General features: G+C 52.1%; 1 protein-coding gene across 1 annotated transcript in view; it reads right to left on the bottom strand.

Annotated features, from left to right (window-relative positions):
• The window catches only part of CTIF (cap binding complex dependent translation initiation factor), a 233,404-nt gene that overhangs the window by 12,599 nt on the left and 198,301 nt on the right, over positions 1-22,504 (bottom strand). The window contains exon 10 of the mRNA XM_040984982.1: positions 20,436-20,591. Within this exon, the coding sequence (XP_040840916.1) occupies positions 20,436-20,591 (156 nt within the window). The remainder of the gene's footprint in view (positions 1-20,435; positions 20,592-22,504) is intronic.

Genomic DNA, 22,504 nt, shown 5'->3' with positions numbered 1-22,504 from the left:
CTCTGGATAACATAACACCCTGTAGGAGCAGGCGCTTCCTGGGCACTGGGCCTGCAGCACAGGGTGCTCGGCCTGCCCGCCAGCCTGGCCCCGGAGCCAGCATCTTGAAGTGAGCAGAGCGGTGGCAATTGAGAAGTGGCGCCTGCCGCTCAGAGACAGAGCGTCTCCTGGATTTCCTAACAGGCCGGCTGCATGCCAGGGGAGGCCCGGCTCTGCTTGCGAAACAGGCCCTTCCTCCTTGACATGAGCTGCCCCATGGGGGAGGCCCAGCCACTGGAGCCTGCCCAAGTGCCTGGGGACACAGCTCCAGGCCTCCCTTCCCACACCTGCTGCCTCTGTGTTCTGTCTATGGTGTGGCAGCTCAGGGTACATGGGACACCTCCTGGGGCAAGGCAGTTCTTTGCACAGAGCCAGACAGAAAGACTGCCCTAGAAGAAAGGAAAACGACAAAGAGGTTGCCATGGACAGGCTGAGAAGCAACCCGACGTGGGACCACCCCTCCACCTCCAACCTGGATCTGTTACAGGGAACAGGCCTCCCTGTGCTCCCCGCCCCCACCCAGGGTCTACTCCTGCCTGTTTGTGGAGTAGGTGCATGAGGCCTGCTGTGCCGAGCCTTTCTCTGGCCCCAGGCCAGAATTTCTCAGAAGGTTCTTTACAGTGTATACCCGTGTTCACCAGCTGTTCCTCCTGACTGCAGGTGCTTGTTCCAGGTCTCAGGCCTGATAGGGAGGGAGGAAGAGACCAGGAGGAACAGGGGCAGGTCTTGGAACCACATGGCAGAATCTGGGTTGGAGGTCTGATCCCTCCCTCCGCCCCACCATTAGGTGAGGGTTGGCTCCAGAAAGATAACTCAGAGCCAACTGGACAGGGACAGCTGGGCTAGGGACAAGGAAGCTCTGTTACTGCCTGGAGAATTAGAGGGCTCAGAGCAACAGGCGTAGACAGAGGCAGGACAGGCCTGGGCTGAGCAAAGGGCCTGGGGCTGCTGTGAATGGTGGGAGGGATTCACGGAGCTCTGTTTGCCAAGGCTAAGATGCACAGAGATCAGAATATCAGGAAGGTTGGTTGACTTCAGAAGAAGGCAAGTTTTCATCATGGGGTGGCTACTTTTCTGCACTGATACAGTCCTTTTGGATGAATGAGCATGTTCAACCAACCTTAGTGAGCACAGGGGTAAACACGAAAAATCTTTTGAGAAATTCTTCCCCTGACACATAGGCTCAGGGCATGCTGGTCCTTCAATGGCACCTGAGGGATGGTGACCCCTAGGTCCCTCCCTGTGATGTGGGGGAGCTGCTGCAGGCTGCTGTAGGGATGAAAGATCAGTCATGCAGGTGCTGCAAGAGGTTCATGGAAGATGGAACTAAAACATACATTTCTTTTAATGCATGGATTAGGCATTTTTTTTTTAATCCTTAACTCACATTTCTCTCAAACTTCTTTAAGTTCCCCTTAGTTAGCACCAGGCTAATGGTCAGTTCAACATCTCCCAGCAGGTGGAATGTGGCAGCTTGCAGAAGGTGCAGGCATGCAGTGAAGGCCAGAGGGACCATTCTCAGCTGTATCGGGGAGGAGACCTCTGGGGCAAGAGCAGGGTGAGGGGAAGGTGGGCAGGAAGGACACTCCAGGCAGGGGGCAGGGAGAACGGGGGTGGGGGGTGGGGGGGTGGATGCTGTGAGCTAATGATGTCCGGAGAGGAGAGTAGGGAGGGGCCCCACCCCATTGAGGGAGATGATGGCCTGGCCACACCATGGGGCTATGTCTGCAGGAGCTGCCCACAACCCTGGCAAACTGGATTAGCAGCTTCCCTGGCTCCCCCACTCCCCACCCAGATACCAGGAATGACAACCAGAAGTGTCTCCAGACACCAGACACCCCCAGATGAGAACCACACATCTAGACCAAGGGTCGTGAACTCACAGCCCACGGTCCGGCCGGTAAATCCTGTCTATGCTCTGCCCTAGCCAGAGAGAAGATCTGCACGGAGAGAAGATATGACTGCTTATGTAGGACTATACTATTGTAATAATATGGGGAAAAATCAGTTGGGGGTGTGAGAATTTGGGGAGGAGGTAGGGAAATCCCAGACCATATGGAATTGTATCATAAAATTAAAAGAAAAAAAGAAGCAGTTGAGAAAGTTTCCAAGAGCAATCTCTGGTGACAGGTGAAAGTAGTACGGCATTCCAGTCTCAGTGTCTGAACTATTCTGCTGTTGGAACATGGGGACTGTTCCACATTTACGTCGTTAGTACCTATAGAGGGTTGTGAGCTAACACAGTATTTAGCTTGAGGTCTGAGCAGGTCTCCTGATGGGATATTACAGGTTGAGTCTTGCGTATCCAAAATGTCTGGGACTAGAAGAGTTCAGGATTTTCTGGAATTTGGGGATATTTACATGTACCTGCTGCAATCTCCTGGGGCTGGGACCGATGCTACACATTTGCATATGCCTCACACATATGTAGCTAGAAGGTAGTTTTATTATTTTTCAATTATTGCTTTCCACTTATTGGAGAGGGACAGAGACAGACAGCTCTCATTTGCTGGTTTGTTTTCCAAAACATGCACGATTGTTAGAGGCTGGGCTGGAACTGGGGCTGGAGTTGGGCATTTACTCCAGATCTCCCATGTGAGAGCCCATTGACTTGGGCCAACACCACTGCCTCCCAGGTATTCCAATGTGATATGTGAGGATGGCAATTGCTGGGCTACATGCTGGCTCCCTGAAGGTAATGCTATACAATTATTTTTGAACAATTTTGTGCAGGACACCAAGTTTCATGGTGTGGAATTTTCCACTTGTGGTAGTGTCACAGAGTTTCAGGTTTTGGGGCTATGTGGATTTCAGAGTTGGAGAGTCTTGCTGGAGACCATGTGGGAAGCTAATGTCAGCCCAGGAGCACCTGTAAGTGTACTCTGGGAGAGCCTGGTTGTAAGACATGAGGGAAATGGGAGATTAAGGAGTGATCTCTCTCTCTCCAGGCGAGCCTGCAGAACCAACCATAGTGTGGGCATATGTATGTGCCCGTGCTTGTATAGTCATGAGAGGGCCTCCCATAGCCAGGGATCCTTGGAGAGGAGAGAGGCAAGGGGTAGGCCACCTTGGGATCGGGACAATGGCGAGGCCCCCACCCTGGTGAGTAGGAGCCCCAAAATAGGCCAGGATAGAGGCAAGTGTATTGTCATTGCGAAGTGTCCAAGACAGCCTGTGGGCTGGGAAGATAATTAAAGCCAGGGCAGGTTATATAAGCAGACTTAGATAGCAGCTTGGGTTCAGAAGAAAGATGCTTAAATCTGGTCCAAGGATTATTTTAAACATCTTACTCTATTATTTGTGTTTCTATATAAATGACTCTTTCTTCAAGCTATGTGCTCACTTCACTGCAAAATTATATAGAAAAATGCCCAAAGGGGTGATTTTACATTGTGTTTCTACTTTTCTCAGTTGAACATTTTATAGGAGACTTTTGTTTTTTACACTGAGCTTCAAGACACATAGTAAAAATATCCAAATTCTAAATATTCAGATAAATTTTCAAAAGGAATTGTCACTCAGCAATGCCCTGTTGAAGAACCCAAAACCCCCAGGTTCCTTGTGGGTCCCTTCCCTTCGCTAATGGTTTCTAGGGTCACACTCCTCCCCTCTACCCCCTGCCCGCTAATTCCAGGCAGTTCTGCCCATCTGAAGACTCTCAGGGTTGGGGGTGGGCCTTGGGACTGGCAGTAGGCAGCCAGGTGTGATGCCCATAAATGAGGTCCAAGTCCTGGCTTCTCTCCTGATTCCAATTCTGGCAGGCACAAGGTGATGATGGCTCACGTCACTGGGTCCCTGGCACCACATGGGAGACCTGGATGGAGTGCTTAACTTCTGGGCATTTGGGGAGTGAATCAGTGGATAGGAGGTCTTGACTGTCTCTCTAATAAAGTAAACAATAACAATTATAATAATAAACCTCCCCATGTTGAAATTGGAGGCAAAAACTGCAATGCTGTCCACAGAGTCCTAATCTCACCTGGCTGTGACTTTGCAGCCCCCACCTGCTCTCCGGCTGCTCTGCTCGGTCTTTCAGGGCAGGGAGGCTAGCACAGTCTGCCTGGTGTCAGCCACACCAAGTTCAGATCTGAATGACAGCATGGCATTGTCTCCTGTGTGCTCAAGGCCATATGTCAGGGGTGGGAGTGGAGCTAGGACCTTACTCCCGCCAGGTCTGGCAGTGGTCCCAAAAGCCAGTGTTTTCTTACTCACTGTTTATAAATAGAGGGGCTTCAAAAAGCTAAGGCAAGGGGCCAGCATAGTGGTACCTCAGAGCAAGCCCCTTCCTTCAGTGCCAGCATCCCATATGAGTGCTGGTTCAAGTCCCAGCTGCTCTGCTTCTGATGATGCTCCCTGCTAATGCTCTTAGGGAAGCAGAGGAGGATGGCCCAAGGCCGTTGGCCCCTGCACTCATGTGGGGGATCTGGATAGAGTGTCAGGCTGCTGACTTTGGCTTAGCTTGGCCTCAGCAATTGCAGTCATTTGGGGAGTAAATCAGTAGATAGAACCCCCTCTCTCTCCTCTTCAACTCTGCCTTCCAATTAATCTTGAAAAAAAAAAGTTCATGGAAAATTGAATCACAAGATGTTTGTTTGGGTGCAAAATACTTTGTATAGTGTTTTTGTCATTCATTTTTTAAAACATATTTTTATTTTGATTTTTGAATTATGTGATACAATTTTGTATAGGCTGGGATTCCCCCCTAAACTCCTACCCCCGTCAGATTTTTCCCATTGTGTTATAATATTGTAGTGCTTCATAAGGAATCATAATTCTATCCATCTCTTATTTGAGTGTACCCCAACATTTTTGGTATGGACGATGTCAGACAGTCCAGCATCGTGTTTTGTCATTCACTTTTCCCATGTATTTTTTGAAGGCTCCTTTGTATGACTTTTGACTTTCTTTGCGGCAGACAATCCTTTGAGAATCTGAGAAACACACACTGACTCCTCTCCCAGAAATGTTCACACCCCTAAGTCTCACAAGTGCCAGCAGGACAACCTCAGTGGCTTCATGACCCCCCACTCTGAGTCCCTGGGCTTTTGTCTTCCAACCAAACTTGCCAGTGGCAACATCCAGGCGTAGAGCCTGGGGGGTTCATGAGCCTTTCCCAATGGTCCAGCCAGGGGTCGAGTAGCCCTGTGGTTAAGATGCTCATGTTGGTCACAAAAGGCTCCCTCCATGTGCTTTGCCATGTGACTGACCTGGGACACCTTTGCTCTCAGATCCTCATGGCCATTCTGCTGACGAAGGAGTCTTTCCCATGGTACTAATGGAATCTGAGGCTTGACGAAGTGCAGACACTCGCCTGAGGTCCCAGCCAGCACCTGGGAGTGTGGGATTTAAAACCCTCTGTCTGACCCCTCCTCCTGTCAGTTGCACGGAGGTGCCCTCCAGCCTTGTTCTCCCTTCTGCTTTGCACATGCCGACAGGGAGCTGCAGGGAAGGGCTCAGCAGGGCGGTCAGGAGGGAGGGTGGCCGACAGCAGGAGATGCCTCAGCACACGCTGTCTCCACTCACGGGAAATGACTCACAGAGCCCTGACACTTTGAGATGCTGGGGACACATGCACACTTCCTGTGCCCTTGCGAGCGCCTCAGGCAGTGTGAGAGCTGGCGGGACAGACCCCTGAGGGTGGTTACAGATAGCATACCACCTTGCCCTGTGTCCTGTGCCAAAGGAGTATTGCCTGGGCTTCATACAGCAGAGCTATGGCACCTCTGAACCCCAGTTTTGTCATTTGTAAAATGGGGTGGAGGTCAGACTCCATTAGTGGTACTCACTGTGTGGTCCCTCAGCACCCCAAACCCTGCGGGCACCTGTAACTTCTTCCTTATTCTCATACTGGAATGTGCATCAGGAATCATTGAGGGTAATTGCCTGCATTGGGAACCACCAATCTAGATCAGGGGTCAGGAAGCAACCGGGCACCAACCAAACCCGGCCACAGCCAGTTTATTTTATTTTTTTAAGCCCAAGGAACTAAGAATAGACTTTTACATTTTTAAGTAGTTGGCAAAAAATAAAAAATAAAAAACCCAAAGAAAAATTAGCAGTACACACAAATGATATGAAATTCAAATTCAGTGTCCATAAATATGGTTTTCTTGGAACACGTTTACATGCTGTCTTGGGCTGCTTTTGCGCTGTGCCTGCCGCATGCGGCTGTGCGGGCAGAAACTGTGCTCACAGCCTCACTCTGCTGCTGTGTGACCCTCGAAGTCTAGGGCTGTGGTTCAGCTCCAAGTTTGCTGCTTGGCCTGCAAAGCTGAATGTATTTACTATTTGGCTCTTCATAGCAGATGCTTGCTGACCTTGATAGATGGGGAAAGGAAGAGAGAGAGGGGTTCTTACAAGAGCTGAGAACCAGGGGTTGGTGCTGTGGTATAGCAAGTTCAGTCTCTGCCTGCAGTGCCAGCATTCCATATGAGTGCTGGCTCCAGTCTTGGATGCTCCACTTCTGATCCATTTCCCTGTGTACGACCTGGGAAAGCAGTGGAGCTTTCAAGTTCTTGAGCCCTGTACCTGCATGAAGACCCGGATGAAGCTCCTGGCTTTGAACTAGCACAGTTCTGGCCACTGTGGCCATTTAGGGAGTGAACCAGCAGATAGAAGCTCTCTCTAACTCTTTAAAGAATTTGAAAGAGAGACATAGAAACAGACCACCCATCTGACTCTTCCAGTGCCTGCGACAGCCCTAGCTGGGCTAAGACAAAGCCTGGAGCCCAGCACTGCTTTGACTCTCCCATGAGGGTGGCAGGGGTCCAGCTATTTGAGCCAACATCTCCAGGCAGCTAGGTTGGAGAAGAGCAACCGGGACTTGAACCCAGGCATTCTGGGATGGGATATGGATGTCCCAAGTGGTACCCAAACTGGAAAATCCCTCTAGAGGGCAGGCTTCAGGGTTTCCTGCAAGCTGGAGTGCGTGGGGTTGTGTCCTGAGGAGGGAGTGTCCCAACAGCCCCCACCCACCTCCCAACACCTGAGTACCTGCTTTTCTTCTTTTCCTCTTCCTACCTCTCCTTGTAAGATGTGAACATCTCAGTGGGATTACACCCTGCTCGTATCCTCATCCTACCTAAGAAAAGGGGAAGTTATCTGATGGCACTGGATAGGCCTCAGGAAGACTACAGGAGGCTGAAAGTAGTGGTGAGGGTGGGGTTTTTGGAAAGAGGAAGTAAAGATTTGAGCCCTTTTCTTGCCATCAACCAGAAGCCACATGGACTAGCAGCCCCCTGCGGCCACCCGGGCTCTTTAGGTCCCGCAAGACCTCCTGTGTGCCACATCTGCCAAGCAAGTCTCAACTGTGGCCCTGGGATTCCAGGTATTTTCCCAGCCAGCCCCACCTCAGCTAATTGCTTTCCAGGCCCAGCCAGGCCCAGCCACCTCGGTCTGGTGTCGCCAGTAGCAGCTTCTGAGTCTTCCCATGGCTGGCGTCCAAGCCTGGGGGTGGCATCTCCACTCCCTGAGTCCAAACCACATCCTCCTTGGCCCTTCCCACTCTCAAACCTGCCTCTGCCTCACTTAACATTTTCCCCACCAGGTAGGGCACCGTCCATCCTGTCCCCAGAACAAAGTGGCACACGCATTTGGGTCATTGCCACCCCCAGACGGGTCCCAACCCGACTTTCCATCAGGGAAGACAATTAGCCAGAAGTGGAGTGGGACTCACAGTTCAATTCCCAGAGCTAATTGTCTTAAGCAGGGCTTCGGCCTTAATGACAGGATAATTAGTTACCGAACGTGTGTTTGCATCTCCACAAGTGTGTCTGTAGTTTCCTATGTCTGGCTTTGAACCTTGGGAAACCCGAATCAGCAAAGCTGTCTGCGTCTCAAGACCTCCTGAGTGAGGAGGGAAGGGCTTTGTGACAGAGGTGCTGGGCAGGGCAAGGAAGGGGCAAGCTGATGGTGACACCTGCTGCTGGCTGCCCAAAGGGAGGGAGAAGCTGAATCAAGCTGTACTTTGGGGCTTAGGGGGACCCTGAAGTGCTCCACAAGCTGGCAGTTCACCTCCAGCACTGCCCAGGATGGCAGCCACAGCCCCTAGCCACCGTGACTGCACTTGAATGCTCTCCCCATCACCCCTGCTGCTCATGACAGTCTCCATGCACATCCTCCTTCTCCCCCCGCCCCCCCACCCCGCTCAGTCTCCATGGGAGACCGCTTGCATTTCCAGGCCCAGCTATGCATGGACGGGGCACACAGCAGGTGCTCACTCAGGGGTGGAGGGATGGGAGTGGGCCACCACTGAGAAAGGACAATCTAACCAGAGCCAGACGTGAGGCCAGAATGTGGGTAGCTCCATGCACAGGGATCCTGTTCTGCACACACTCACTTATGCTGCTGCCAGAACAATTGCTTGATCTGAGTATGACGGGGGTGGGGTGGGAGAGGGGCATTTCTCTTTACTCTCCTGTTCTGAGGTCATCTGCAGCGACCCATCCTGGCCAGCCCCACCCTGATGGCTCCCCGGACCTCTTCTTCAAGCATCCTGGATTTATCTCTTCTAGGAAATCTACACGAATGCCGGAAGCGCCGGCTGTTGTCTGCTGCTTGGCTCAGTCTAGACGCTCTTCCCTTGAATCACCCGGCAAGTATTTATTGAGCGCTTACTGTGTGGCGGGCCCTGATGCAAGCTTTGGGGAGACAGCTGTGAACACACACGTCCCTGTCTTTGCACGTCAGTTGGGGAGACAGCAAACAAGCCATGGAGGAAACTCTGAGATAAAACCAAGTACTGGCTTGGGCTAAGAGGGAAAAGGCAGCACAGCAGGCTGGGGACAGTGCCAAGCCGGTCCCCTTGAGGACCTGCCATCTCAGGGGAGAGCTGGAAGAATTTGTGAAAAGGGGGCACTACTCTAAGAGCACAGCACATGTGAGGACCCTGCGGCCTATTATATTGGGTCCCTCAACTTCACTGCATGCAGTACAAAGATGCTGATGACAGAGCCCTTTGTCTTCATTTCTTGGGGCAGCATGTCCATCGGGCAGCATGTCCATCCGACAGCCACAGGGCCTTGCAGGAAGTCAACTGGAGAACAACTCAATCACACACACTTGAACCTGTGTTGTGGGCTAAGGATAAGCCAAGCACTACAAGGGAGTGGGCTTGGGGCTAGAAGCACCTGGTCTAATTGGATTCAGCTGTATCCAATATGCCCTAAGGAGGGTGTGGGGGAAAGAGTAAACAAGTAAAGGTGAAAGGGCAAATAAAGCAGAGACTTCGGAGAGACTTCCACCATCACAGATCTCCTGTCAGTGCCTCATCCCCAGATCCTCACCGTGTCCAGTTGCTGGCTTTGCTGGCCAGTACAAACCTGAACTCCACAAGGAGCCAGAAGGCCATGGTGGGGAGCTGCCCAGGTGTGCCAATCTCTGAAGTCCACTTTGTTCCCTCTCCCCCCACCATCCCCTTCTTCCTGCCACAAGAAAGCCCTGATTCTGGAAGCTCCTTTCAGATCACCTATGACCCCTGATCAGGTCTGGCAGGTGTGATAATGGAGCCATCAAGAAGGAACTGAATTCCCACACAGGAAGGAGGACAAAGGTGGTTTCTGACTGCATTGCCCAGACATGACAGGTGCCTGCTAGACGCTCTTTACCACCGAGAGCGTGTATGACAGCATGTGGAGAGACATGAGACTGGGCGCACTTTGGATCTTATAGTGCAGGACAGCTGGAGGAGGGCTGCGGGGGGAGGGGGGAGATGGGCATGTGTCCTGGTGATAGGGGTGCAAGAGGACACCACCTGCTTTTCCTTCCTTTTTCCAGGAGGCCTGGATGTTGGAGGGCAGTCCATGCTTCTACATAGGCCCCCACGCTGGGCACCCCCATTGCTGCATGGAGGCAGCCAGAGCCAGAGCATGAGGCTGGGCAGAGCACAGGTGAGGGGATGGGCAGGGCCAGGCCAGGAGTCAGGGGGCTATGATGGTGCCCGAGGATGGGAAATGGGAAAGCTTCAGGTTTTGACTTGGGAATTGTGGCCATTTTTGTAAACGCCTGTAGCACATGGGTTATTGTCTTCTAAACAGAAGTCATGCTCTATCTCAGCCAGTCTCCCTATCCAGACCCGCTGGCTAGACTGAGTGGACTGAACCGGAACAGCCACAGGAGGGTGGCAGGCGGGAGCGGAGACGTACCAGTGTGTGTGTGTGTGTGTGTGTGTGTGTGTGTGTGTGTGTGTGTGTGTGTGTGTGTGTGTGTGTGTGTGTGTGTGTGTGTGTGTGTGTGTGTGTGTGTGTGTGTGTGTGTGTGTGTGTGTGTGTGTGTGTGTGTGTGTGTGTGTGTGTGTGTGTAAAACCCCAAAAGATCTAAACCCCCAGGCAGACGCGTGCCAGTGTATGTCTGTGCACACCCTGGCTGCCACGCCAGCACTATTCGACTCCAGTCCATTGGGCAGCTCAGCCCCAGGCCCAGTCCTCCCCCACACCCCTCCCTCCTACCCAGGCCTAGTCCTGCCCTGCCCTGCAGCTCCTCCCTGTCGCGCCAATGTAGAAAGCAGAGGCCTCTTGAAGTTCAGACATTAATTACTGAGTGAGAATAGTTTTCAAAATTACAAGGCATGGCTCCAGGAGATAAGAGGAGGGAGGAGGAGGTGGGAAGCACCATCCACCATGGGTCGGGGTGGGGGTGGGAGAGGCGGGGTGCATGGGGCTGTGCATGGGGGGTGTTCCCTCCTCCCTCTCACCCCTTTTCCCCCCCCCCAGGGAGCCCTGAGACTTGGTACAGAGAGATAACCAGTTCCTCTCTGGGTGGGGCAAGCTGGAGATGCCGTGCAGGGATTTTTTTGTTGGTCTTGAGCAGAAACATTTAGACAGCCCCTCTCTTCACCTGTGTGCCTACGGCCTTAAAGGTAGAAGCCCTGTTGGGAAAATGGTTGTGGGAATGCAAATTGTCTCCAGCAAGGCTCAGGCAGGGCCAGGGTTTCCTGGGGCTGGATAAGGAAGTCTGTCTTTTAACAAGTAGGAGTTCATTCAGAAAAAGCTGCTCCCATCTGCTTTATGGGGCAAGGCTGTGCCCCGCCCTCCACCCTCACCTCCACTCTGTGCTCTGAGCTCCAAGTTCAGGAACTTGTGAGCCCATAGCACCTGTGGGACAGCAATGGCATGTTTTCAGACTTGTTTTAAAAATGGCTCTGGCTTGGAGACCGGTTTCTCTTTGGAGAGTGGCGTCTGGTGGGAGCTGGTATTTTTATAACTGTAGCTCTCTATCAGATCCTGGGTTTCCATGGTTGCCACAGGGAGGAACAGTGGCCTCAGATTTCACATTTCAGTTTGCAGAGTTTGGCTGAACAAGCAGAACATTTAGAGGATGGAGACTGGGGAGAGGGTCCGGGGTGGTGGAGGGCTGGGTCCGGAGTGGTGGCACAAGTTTTGTCCTGAGGAGAGGAGGGACCCCTGCAGTCCGAGTTGATGGTGTCTTGGTTTGTGGTGTGTGTGTATGTGTAGTGGGGACCACTGAGGGACTTGACTATCTGTGCTAGGTAGAAAAGAGAAGGACAAAATGTTGAGAGGTGACAGGGCTGTGGGGGAGTGATTTGGGCAGAGGTTCCAGGGATGGCTCCGTAAGCTGGAATGTTCTGGAAGTCGCTTCAGACCTGCACCTGCAGGACTGCCTGGAGAAGGTTGTGTTCTCAGAGGAGCAGTGAGGGCTGGCTCTATGCCTGCGATGCAGGGGAAAGAGTCTCCTGCGATTTCCAGCTTCATTCCAGCCCAGCAGGCTGTCATCAGGCAAGCACAGGTTCAAAGGTGACCGTCTCTGCAGCAGGCCTCCTTGCCCCACCTGTCCTCTGGGCTCCCCCACATGGTCTTCCCAGCCTCACCTTGCCTTCAGCCAGGCACTGCCCTGGAGTACTTGGAGGATCTCTGGCAGGGCTGGGGGTAAGGGTAGGGGACAGACTGAGCGGACTTCATGTCAGCACATTCCTAGCGAGCAACACGTCTGGGAGGCTCTTCTGGTCAGTAAGGAAGCAGCATTTTTTCTCATGGGTTATTGAACAAATAGAGGCGCTTCTGGCTTGGTGTTACCCTGCGTCCACCAGACAGAATCTATGCCGCCTCCAGCTCATCCATCAGACCTTCTTCTTCAGGTGGGCCACCTAGCCCTGGCCTGGCCTTAACTCTGCTTCATTTTCTCTGGAGGCTCCTCACTAACCCCAGGGCCTGTCCACAGCCGGCATTTTCCTATGCCCCCAATGTCCTCCCTCTTTGACCGCAGAAGCACTGCCCATTCCTGTACCCCAGGCCCCCCTCATCCAGCTCACAGTTCATGGACATCTTCATGGCTACACAGTTTTTGAGACGTGGTTGTCATGTGCATGGCGAGCGTCCTGGGGGAGGATCAAAGCTCATACCCCCGTCTCCCTGGCCCCCCGCCAGCCCTACTAGGAACACACTGCTAGGTGCCCTGCCTCACACCCAATTGCTGCTTCTCGAATAAGCCCAGAACCCTGAATAGAAGAACACAGCTGGACCTCCGGGTCAGGCGAAACTTGGGTTTCCCTCAGGTTCCAGAGAAAGCTTCAAATGGCTCGAAAGCAACCGAGGTACAAACCCAACCCTCTCTCCCCGACAAAGAATGTGGCTAGGGAACAAACGTCTCCAGCTCCAAGTGGACAGCAGGTCTGTAGGGTGTGTCAAGGGAAGGGGATCAGGGCAGGATGGGGCGAGATGTGCTGGCTCTGCTGGGGGATGGTCAGACAGGAGGAGCAGGAGGATGGCTCGAGACAGGAGGATCCACAACTAGAACAGTTAGGTGGATGGGGTGAGGTGAAGGTTGTGCTTGACTGTGGGGCTCTGGATGCCTGGCTGGAAGTGTGGGGGCTGCCCGGGATGACCCCATCCTTCTCTTGACAGTTCCCATGGCTCAGTTTGCATCCAAACATAAAACATGACAGGGCAGTTCACTGGTCAGCTGTCACATGCCATTTGCTTTAGGTGAGTATCTCACTTATTTGAAAGCTTAAAACAAACAAGCAGCGAGTGTTCCCTTTTATCCCCATGCTGCAGATAAGAACACTGAGGTCAGGCAACAGTGAAGGCTTAAGCTAACCACCTCCACCCCTGCTCCCTTGCCTGACAGACACAGCTCTGCCACAGGGATACCAAGCAAGTCTCCCATGGTGCATTTGGTTTCCCCATGGGGCTCAGCATGTGCACCTGCTCGTGCTGCTGACTTGGGCTGCCTGCTGTAATCACCTGGAGAACTGTCTCCACTCCCAGTCCATGCCCAATGGCTTCATCCTCTGGGGATGGAGCTGGGGGAGTCTGAGACTCCATGATTTCCTAGAAGCTGTGGAAGGTGCCTGTGGATGCTGCCCCTGCCAGACTCTGTCCCAGTCTGAGCCCCTCCCCGCCTGGCCCCGCTGTGGCCTGCTCCTGGGGGTGGGACTGGTGCCCCTGGCAAGGCGCCTCTGAGGAATGTTCCACTTGACTCTCCCCACCCATCCCCACTCTGTCTCAGCCTTTTCTGAGGTCAGAGTCCCTGGGGCAGACACAATGTGAGCAATTGAATGCATGCTCACGCACAGAGTTGAAAAAACCAGCCCTGTCATTGTTGCACTGAGCAATTTCTCTTCCTGAGGAGCCTGGTTTGCTGGCCCCTGGGCTCTCCTCCCTGGCTAGTGCTGCCGACCTCCTCCAGCTAGAGGCGGCCAGCAGCCTTACCTCCCAAAGGACTTACAGGCTGGTAGGGGACCAGGGAACCCTTCTGAGGCCTGGGCAGGGAGTCACAAGATGAGACAGAAGGGTGGGGGGACTCTTGAGCCCGAGAACAGACCCCTCTGCTTCCTCTCTTGCTCCATTCCCAACCTCTGGCCAAAGCCACTGGACATTGAAGAGTACAGCAGGTGGGAACTGTAGGTAGAACTGGCAAAGTGAGCACTCACGGGGAGGGAGTAAAGAGGAGAGGAAATGGAGAGAGGATGGGCACATGAGGCTTTGTTGAGAGTCTTCCTGCCAGAAGAATTTTCAACAAAAACTCCTAAAAGGAGGGACCCAGAGAGCCTGGCAAGCCACCATGCGGTCACAGAGGTGACAGAGGGATAGAGGAGGCAGGGTGTGTGGGGTCAGGGACAAGGGCACTGTGCAAGCCAGACTCATAGTCTGGTGGGCTGGTGGGTTCAGAGATGTCTGCCCAAGACAGGAGATGATGGTGGCTTGATCTTGGTCCTTGTGTGTGTGTGTAATGTGTAATGTGTGCACAGGCATGCATGTGTGTGCCTGTATGGGGTATGTGTGTGTGTGTGTGTATGTGTGTGTGTATTGTGTTTGTAGCAGTCAGTCAGTGGGGGAGCACAGCAGGACAATAGGGCCCAGAGGATGCTGTTTCTTTCATTTCTTTCATCAGGGTTTTGCAGTTTCCAGTGTAGAAGTCTTTTCCTTCCTTGGTTAAGTCTATGGCTAGTCTCGCTTTTGCTTTGATGCTATTTCACATGGGGCTGTTTTTCTAATCTCTCTGACAGGCTGCTATTAGTGCAGAGAAACGCAACTGGTTTTCAAATGCTGATTCACAATCCTGCAACTACAAGGAGTTTTTTGTTTTTGTTTTTTTTTGTTTTGGTGAAGTCTTATGGGTTTTTATATTTAAGGTCATGTCATTCTCAAAGAGGGACAGCTTTACTTCTTATTTTCTGATTTGGATATCTTTGATTTCTTTTTCTAATCTAATTGCTCTGGCTAGAACTTTTTTTTTTTAAAGATTTATTTTTATTATTTTTTTTATTGGAAAGGCAGATATACAGAGAGGAGAGACAGAGAGGAAGATCTTCCGTCAGATGGTTCACTCCCCAAGTGAGCGCCTCGGGCCGATACTATGCCGATCCGAAGCCAGGAGCCTCTTCCGGGTCTCCCACGAGGGTGCAGGGTCCCAAAGCCTTGGGCCATCCTCGACTGCTTTCCCAGGCCACAGGCAGGGAGCTGGAAGGGAAGCGGGGCTGCCGGGATTAGAACCGGCACCCATATGGGATCCCGGGTGTGCAAGGCAAAGACCTTTAACCACTTGCGCCACCGTGCTGGGCCCTGGCTAGAACTTTTAATACCGTGTTGAATATGAGTGGTGAGGGAAGAATCCTTGATTTATTCCCAATGTTGGATTGAAAGACTTAATATTATGAAAACATTCCTACTACCCAAAGCAATCTACAGAGTCAACATAATGTCTATCCAAAACTTGATGGCATTTTTTTACAGAAACATCAGAAACAATTTAAACATTCATATCAAATCACACAGATCCCCAAATAGCCAGATCAGTCTTAAGCAAAAAAGAAGAAAGCTGGAAGCATCATGCTTGCTGACTTCAAAATACTTTACAAAGTTACAGAATAAAAATAGCATGGTACTTGTGTGAAAACAGGTCTAAAGACAAATGGAACAGAATGGAATCCAAGAAAGAAAGCTACACATCATGATCTTCCACGAGGATGCTAAGAACACACAATAGGGAAAAGTAAGTCCATTGGGAAGACTGGATATTCTTTTTTTTTTTTTAAGATTTATTTTATTTTTATTGGAAAGGCGGATATACAGAGAGGAGAGACAGAGAGGAAGAGAGGAAGATCTTCCGTCCGATGATTCACTCCCCAAGTGAGCGCAACGGCCAATGCTATGCCGATCCGAAGCCAGGAGCCTCTTCCGGGTCTCCCACACGGGTGCAGGGTCCCAAAGCTTTGGGCTGTCCTTGACTGCTCTCCCGGGCCACAAGCAGGGAGCTGGAAGGGAAGTGGGGCTGTCGGGATTAGAACCGGCGCCCATATGAGATCCCGGGCGTGCAAGGCAAGGACCTTAACTACTGCGCCACCGCACCGGGCCCAAAGACTGGATATTCTTACGGAAAAAAATCAAGCTGTACCCTGTCCTTACTTTGTACCATAAGGAAAAATCAACTTGAAATATATGAAAGATATAAATGTAAGGGGCTGGTGTTGGCACCGATCCTCCACATCCCAAATGGGCACCGGTTTGTGTCCTGGCTGTTCCACTTGCCATCCAATTCCTTGCTTATGATCTGGGAAAGTAACTGATGATAGCCCAAGTTCTTGTGACCCTGTACCCACAAGGGAGACCCAGAGGAAAGTTCTGGCTTTAGACTGGCTCAGCTCTGGCTGTTGTGGCCATTTGGGGATTGAACCAACAATTGGAAGATCTCTCTCAGTCTCTCCTTCTCTCTGTAAATCTGACTTTCAAATAAAAGTAAATCTATCTATCTATCTATCTATCTATCTATCTATCTATCTCTCTATCTATCTATCTATCAAACTATTACAGGAAAACAAAAAGAAAAGGTACCTGACATTGCTGACCTTTGTCTGAGGTTTTTATTTAAATTAAAAAAATTTTTTTTTGATTAGACCTCCAAAAGCATAGACAACAAAAGTAAAAACAGACAAACAGGATGGCCTCAGACAAAAAGCTTCTCTCCAGTGAAGCAAACAATGAACAGAGTGAGAGGCAACCTAGGGAATGAGAGAAGATATTTGCAAACTGTGCATCTGATAAGGGATTAATATTCAAGATAAAAGAAACTCCTGTAACTTAAGAACAAAAAAATTTAATGACCCTATACAAAAATGATCCTAGGAATTGAATAGATATGAGTGCAGCAGAAGACATGTGAAAATAAACAGCCAGCAGATTTATGAAAGATGCTCAGTGTCATGAATTAGTAGGGAAGTCACGGCCATGAGCTATCGCTGCACACCTGTTAGAATGATTATTACCAGAAAACCAAGAACTAAGCGTTGGTGAGAATGTAAAGACATTGGAGCACTTGTATGCTGTTGGTGGGACTGCAATTGCTACAGCCGTGGTGGAAGACAGTACTGAGAGTCTGTAAAAAATTAAAAATAGAACTACCATACTATCCAGCAATCGCACTTCTGGGCATTTACCTAAAAGAACTAAAAACAAAATCTCAAGGCCACATTAGCATTCCCAGGTTCACTACAGAACTATTAATAGCCAAGGAGCTGTGTTGTGATGTAGCAAGCTAAGCTTCTGCCTGCAATGCTGGCATCCCATATGGGCATTGGTTCCCAGTGATGGCTATTCCATTTCCAATCCAATTCCTTGCTAATGCACCTGGGAAAGCAGCAGAGGATGGTCCCCTGCACCCATGTGGGAGACCTGGTTTCAGTTTGACCCATCTCTGGCTGTTGTGGCCACACCTGCTGCCTTCCAGAATGTGCATTAGCAGGAAGCTGGACTGCAAGCAGAGTAGCTGGGATTCAAGTCAGGCGCTCTGAATTGGGGTATGAGTGTCCCAAGCATCAGACACCATCCTGGAGGAAAAAGAAAGAATTCTTGCCATATGCAACAGCATGAACGAAGCTGAGGCGAAGCTAGGCCCACAAACACTGCATGGTCCTGCTTTCATGGGGCCTCCTAGAGGCAGTTGAGGCAGGGGGAACAGGGAGAGGCTAATTGGAATTGTAACTGTTACCTGGGGAACCACCTCGGCAGAACTATACATGCTCGTGAACAGAACAGTACAAGGGCTTGTGGGCCAGCATCCTTCTGTATGTATGATGGCTGGCCAAAAAGGCATCAATTCCACAGAGCTGCAGCCAGGTTAGGGCCTGAGACCACCCTTGGGCAGCCCCTCCTGCTCTGTGGGCAGGACAGGGTGAGGAAGCAGCAGCACTCGTGCACAGGGCACCACCTAATCCTTCAGGAGGGAGCCAGCCATCTGGATGTTGGGCTTGGGGACCTGCAGAGAAGTGGCTCTCAGCTGGGCCAGAAGAAACGTCGGGGCCAGGAAGGAGGATGCTGAGGCCTGCGACTTAAGTAGCAGAGAGGAGGGCCAGTTCAAGGGGGCTGCAGGGTGGGAGGGAAAGTGCAGAGGCCTCCTTCTTCTCTTCTTCTGAATGAGATGCTGACTGCAATGGCAGTGGGTCTCGGTTTGACTTAGGTTTCCAAGGAATCAGACGCAGGGGAGCCTTGGGGCTGGAGGGAGGCAGCCTTTAGTGCCTTTGGCTCCAGAAATGTGCAGGAGTGGACCCCACCTGCTTTGAGAACTTGGTCAGCTCTGGTATGCGTGTATGTGATAAGGCAGTGGAAGCAACAACTGGCTCCAGGAATTTGGGGTTCTTCAGGGAGCTGGGAGAGGAATCAAGTTGGCATAGAGATAGATGAATCCCTCCCGGGCACCCCTCTGCACTCTAAGGTTTTCCTAAGGCCCTGTTCTCTCTGTGGAGAGAAAGAACCATGGGACAGGAGGTCAGGTGCTCCAGACCAGCGTGGCAGGGAGGGGCTGTGTGTCTTGTCAGTCATGGGCCATGGTCAGATGGGGATCTGTCCCAGAATCCCTTTATCTCTCTGGGATCTGCAGGCCCCACAATGAGTGCCCTGGGTTTTTCCTTCCATCTTTGGGCACAGCTGCCCTAGGTTGCTTAGCTTCCTCTCCACACCTCACTGCCCAACCTCCACATGCCCTTACAGAGTTGTGGGAGCCCCCTTGGCTGACAGAGCAGGTGAATTCTTCCCTGAGGCAGCAGAGCCAGGACTTAAACCCAGGCAAGTAGCAACCTGGTCCCAGGGATGCTGTGCTAGCTTGGGACAAGGGGCTCTGGCTACTTGCTTTACAGAATGGCTCATGCCACAGATGATGCATTTACTCTCCAAGTTCGCCGGGAGCACTAGATAGGTCTGTGGGTCTCACACAAGCATGCAGTTCGGAGAGGTGGGTGAAAGTAGGGGCTGTGTTTCTTGCCTTGGGACGCCGTCCGGATCTCACACCAGCTTGGAGGTGTGAAAAGTGTCTTAGCAGCTGGGTCAGTGCTCAGTAGCAGGTGACAGCAACACCAGGAGGTGTCTGGATCCCACAGAGGGATGTGTGGGGGCAATTCAGGTCAGCACCCCAGAATGGCACTTGGCCCTGTCCTGAAGTGAGGTGTCAGGAGTGCAGGGCGATACACACGAGGAGGGGACCCCAGGCTCCCTGCCTCCCATTATGAAAAGGATGCTGCTGGCACTCCTGGGCCTGCATCCTGAGCCAAGATCTCTGAGAGCATGGTGGAGACTGGCGTGGCCTCTGTGTGCACTGAGTGCCTGTGGGAGCCGCCATGCAGAATGGCAGTGATACATAGCCAGGGGAGGCCTGATCAGGTGCAATTAGCAGGCTGCTGTCCAGTTAATGATGCTTCTGTACCTGCCTTTTTTTGTATGCTGTGCCATCTTCCTCCCCTGAGCTCCTGGACCCCCCACAATCTCTGTCACCAAACCAGGACACTTCTCTGCCCTGACTCCTTGCTTCCCAGGAAGCTGTCCCTCCCTATGTCCCAGTATGACAGAAGGGTGGGAACTGGGGTTGGTCCAGGCTCCCACTGAAAAGTGGCTGCTGTAGTTGGTTCTTACCTTCTGGACCCTTCTCTGATGCCTCACACTCCTGCCCCATCTCCTACCCCCTGGGCTGCTCCTCTGCCTCCATGACTTCTTCTGCCGCTACTCTGATCTTTAGTAGAGTGAGTCTGTCAGACCCCGGGCATCCATTGACACACAGTTCACTTTGCCCTATGACTCCTTCTGGAAACTGCCACCAGACTCACCTCAGGACACAAGCTGGGGATGACAGAAGGTGACAGCAACATCAAGTGCTGAATCCCAGTTCTGCTTCTGAGGGCATTTCTCTGCCCGCACTGGACATTCCAGGCCTCAGTGCCATAAGCTGGTGGGTGGAGTTATGCCGTTCCTCCCTTCCTTGCCTCTCACATGAGCAAGTGCTATAAGGTCCAATGAAAACCACAGCTGGGCTCTTGGTCTCCCCTTCTCTGCCCGACACTGCTGTATTCTTAGCTGCTAGCCTTGCCCCGGACAGCAGCAACAGCCTCTGACCAACCTCTAAGCTTCTGTTCCTGTCCCTTGCAATTCTTTTATTTTATTGGAGAGGAAGAGCAACAGACAGAGCTTCCACCTGCTGGTATACTCTCCAAATGCCCCCAAACAGCATCCCTGGGCTAGGGTGAAGCTGAGACTCAAGCCAGGTGTCCTATACAGGCAGCAGCAACCCAGGTACAGAAGCATCACCTGCTACCTCCCAGGGTGCACCTTGGCAGAGAGCTGGGATCAGAAGAGGAAGACTCAAACCAAGTGCTCTGAAATGGGATGTGGGCATTCCCAGAGGCTTCTGAGCTACCTTGCCAGCACTCTTCTCTCCTTCCCTGAGTTGCCAGGGCGGTCCCCCAGAACATGGTTTGACATTCTCTTGCTTCCCCCAAGTGCCTTGGCTATCCAGCTTCACTTCTCAGTAATGTTTGGAAGCAGACAGATTCTTTGACTAAGCAGACATTCAATGGTCACCGGGTTCAACCCCATGATTCCATGGCTGCCTCCTGGAGCCACAGTGCTGCTTCTTCCCCCGCACTCACTAGCATGGCAGGTGCTGTGGGCATCTCTTACCTCCCTGAGGCAGGTGTAGATGGGGCACACGAGCACACGGAAGGGCTCGCCCGTGCTGCTGCGCATGGTACCAAACACCTCGCACAGGAATGTGATGAAGCCCAGCCAGCGCTCCACGTCTTGTTGCTGCAGCTCTTCACGTACCGTGAAGTCCTTCTGTGAAGGCACAAGAGACCCCGTCAACCTTGCCTGCCAGGCAGCAGGCTCCCCATGAGTGCCAGGGCCATCCAGCCCTCCTGCTATGGGCATTGGTGCTGTGGCTCTGCCTGCCCCCCACATCCCTCTCTGCTGGGCATTGCCATTCCTGAGCTGAGCTGGAGGCAGGTAGGGTCTCTCTCCATGTTCCTTTCCTACTCCCCCCACAGTCAGACCCTCTGCATCAGGAACCAAAACACCATCTGCTTGCACAGGGTCAGCCAAGGCCCATGTAGTGTCTGCATTGGGCTATAGGTATAAGCTAAAGCCCCTGTTCCCAGGGACCTCGAGGACAATGGGAAACTACAGGCATTCCTGCATGTGTTGGTTTATCCTTCTTCATTAGAAATCTCATTGCTTCCCATATGCCTGGCACTACATTAGGAGAGAGCTCAGAGGTAGACATTGTTACTACTTTTGTTTGTTTAAGATTTATCTAATTCATGTACTCAAAAGGTAGAGTGACAGGAAGGGAGAGACTAAAGAGATTTTTCATCTGCTAGGTTGTTCCCCGAAATGGCCAGTACAGCTAGGGCTAGGCCAGGCTGTAGCCAGGAATTCCTTTCAGGTCTCCCATGTGGGTGGCAGGGGCCCAAGGATTTCACTGCCTTTCCAGGCACACCAGCAGAGAGCTGGATCAAAAGTGGAGCATCTGGGACTCGAACTGTCACTCTGACATGGAATGCTATTGTGAGCAGACGCCCAGTGTGATGTGCCACCACTGGTCCTGGAGTGATTTTCACCTGGAGACCAGGGTCCTGGGAGAGGCTAGGATTCTGACATGGGCCTTTTGGGTGGGGAAAAAGACAAGGCATGCAGGTGCAGGAGGTGACATAGGTGGTGTTTAGAAAATAGGGAGCCTGACTACAGCAGGGCTAGGGTAGAGAGAAGCTGGGGGCTGGAGGGTGCTTGAGATGGTCAAAGGAGCTGGTCCCATGGGCAGGTCAGAGGGAAGAGTCTGAGGTGGGGTGAGGGTCACTCCCTACCCCTTTCCTCAGTCATGGCTATGTGCTTTGGAAAGGTGGTGGTGGCAGGGGTGTGTACACTAGGCAGGTGGCTGCTGCCAGCAGTCCTAGACAATGGGAAGACTGTCCGGCATGCTCAGGACCATGTGTGTGGATGGCTTTATTTACAGCATCCAGGCTCATCTTAGGGGCCAAACAGATAGTAAAATGGATCCTGCAAGGAAGCAAGTGGGCATTCTCTTCATCTTGCAGGCTCCAATGTGTGTTGTTGCTGTGGCCAGAGTAGCTATTCGGGTGTTTTTTTAAGCTGCAGAAGCAGAAATCAGAGTCCAAACTCATAGCTGTTCTCCAAATCTCTCTCCTCCATACTCTGGCCCGGGAGTTCACGCATAGCTGCTGACCTCACTCCCAGACACCCCGCACTGGTCCAGGCAGTGTCCACACTGCAGTGTGCCATCCGTGAGGCTCAGTTGTTGGAGTCCCACCCAAGGGCCTGAACCAGGGCAGGGTCCTTTCCAAGGACCCCTTGGGCTTCAGGAGGGACTAGCCCCTTTGCTGCCTTTGTGTCTTCTTGCTAGTGCTGAGCCTGGAGAGGGCTTGCCCCAGACAGTGGGCACCTGCGTGTTAATGGATGCTTCCTCTCTCATGAACCTTGGTTTCTCCCCCAGTATTCCTGTGTGATCAGAGTAAGGGCAGCCAGCACCACTTTCTGCTGGGGGTTGGGGGAGGGAAGGGGAAATGAGGCATAGAGTGAGCAGAAACTGGAACAGGGGAACACACAGTACTAGACCTGAGTTCTCTCCCTGCTCTGGCTAAAGGTGCTTGGCTGTGGCACACACTAGAGTCACCTAGAGGAAGCTGCCAGGCACTGCTGCTTATGCCCTACTCCAGAGTCTCATGCAATTGGCC

This window comes from Ochotona curzoniae, unplaced genomic scaffold (assembly GCF_017591425.1).
Source record: "Ochotona curzoniae isolate NIBS_2020 unplaced genomic scaffold, NIBS_Ocur_1.0 contig_43, whole genome shotgun sequence".
In the NCBI taxonomy this organism is placed as follows: domain Eukaryota; kingdom Metazoa; phylum Chordata; class Mammalia; order Lagomorpha; family Ochotonidae; genus Ochotona; species Ochotona curzoniae.
This window is presented reverse-complemented; position numbering and strand designations above follow the sequence as displayed.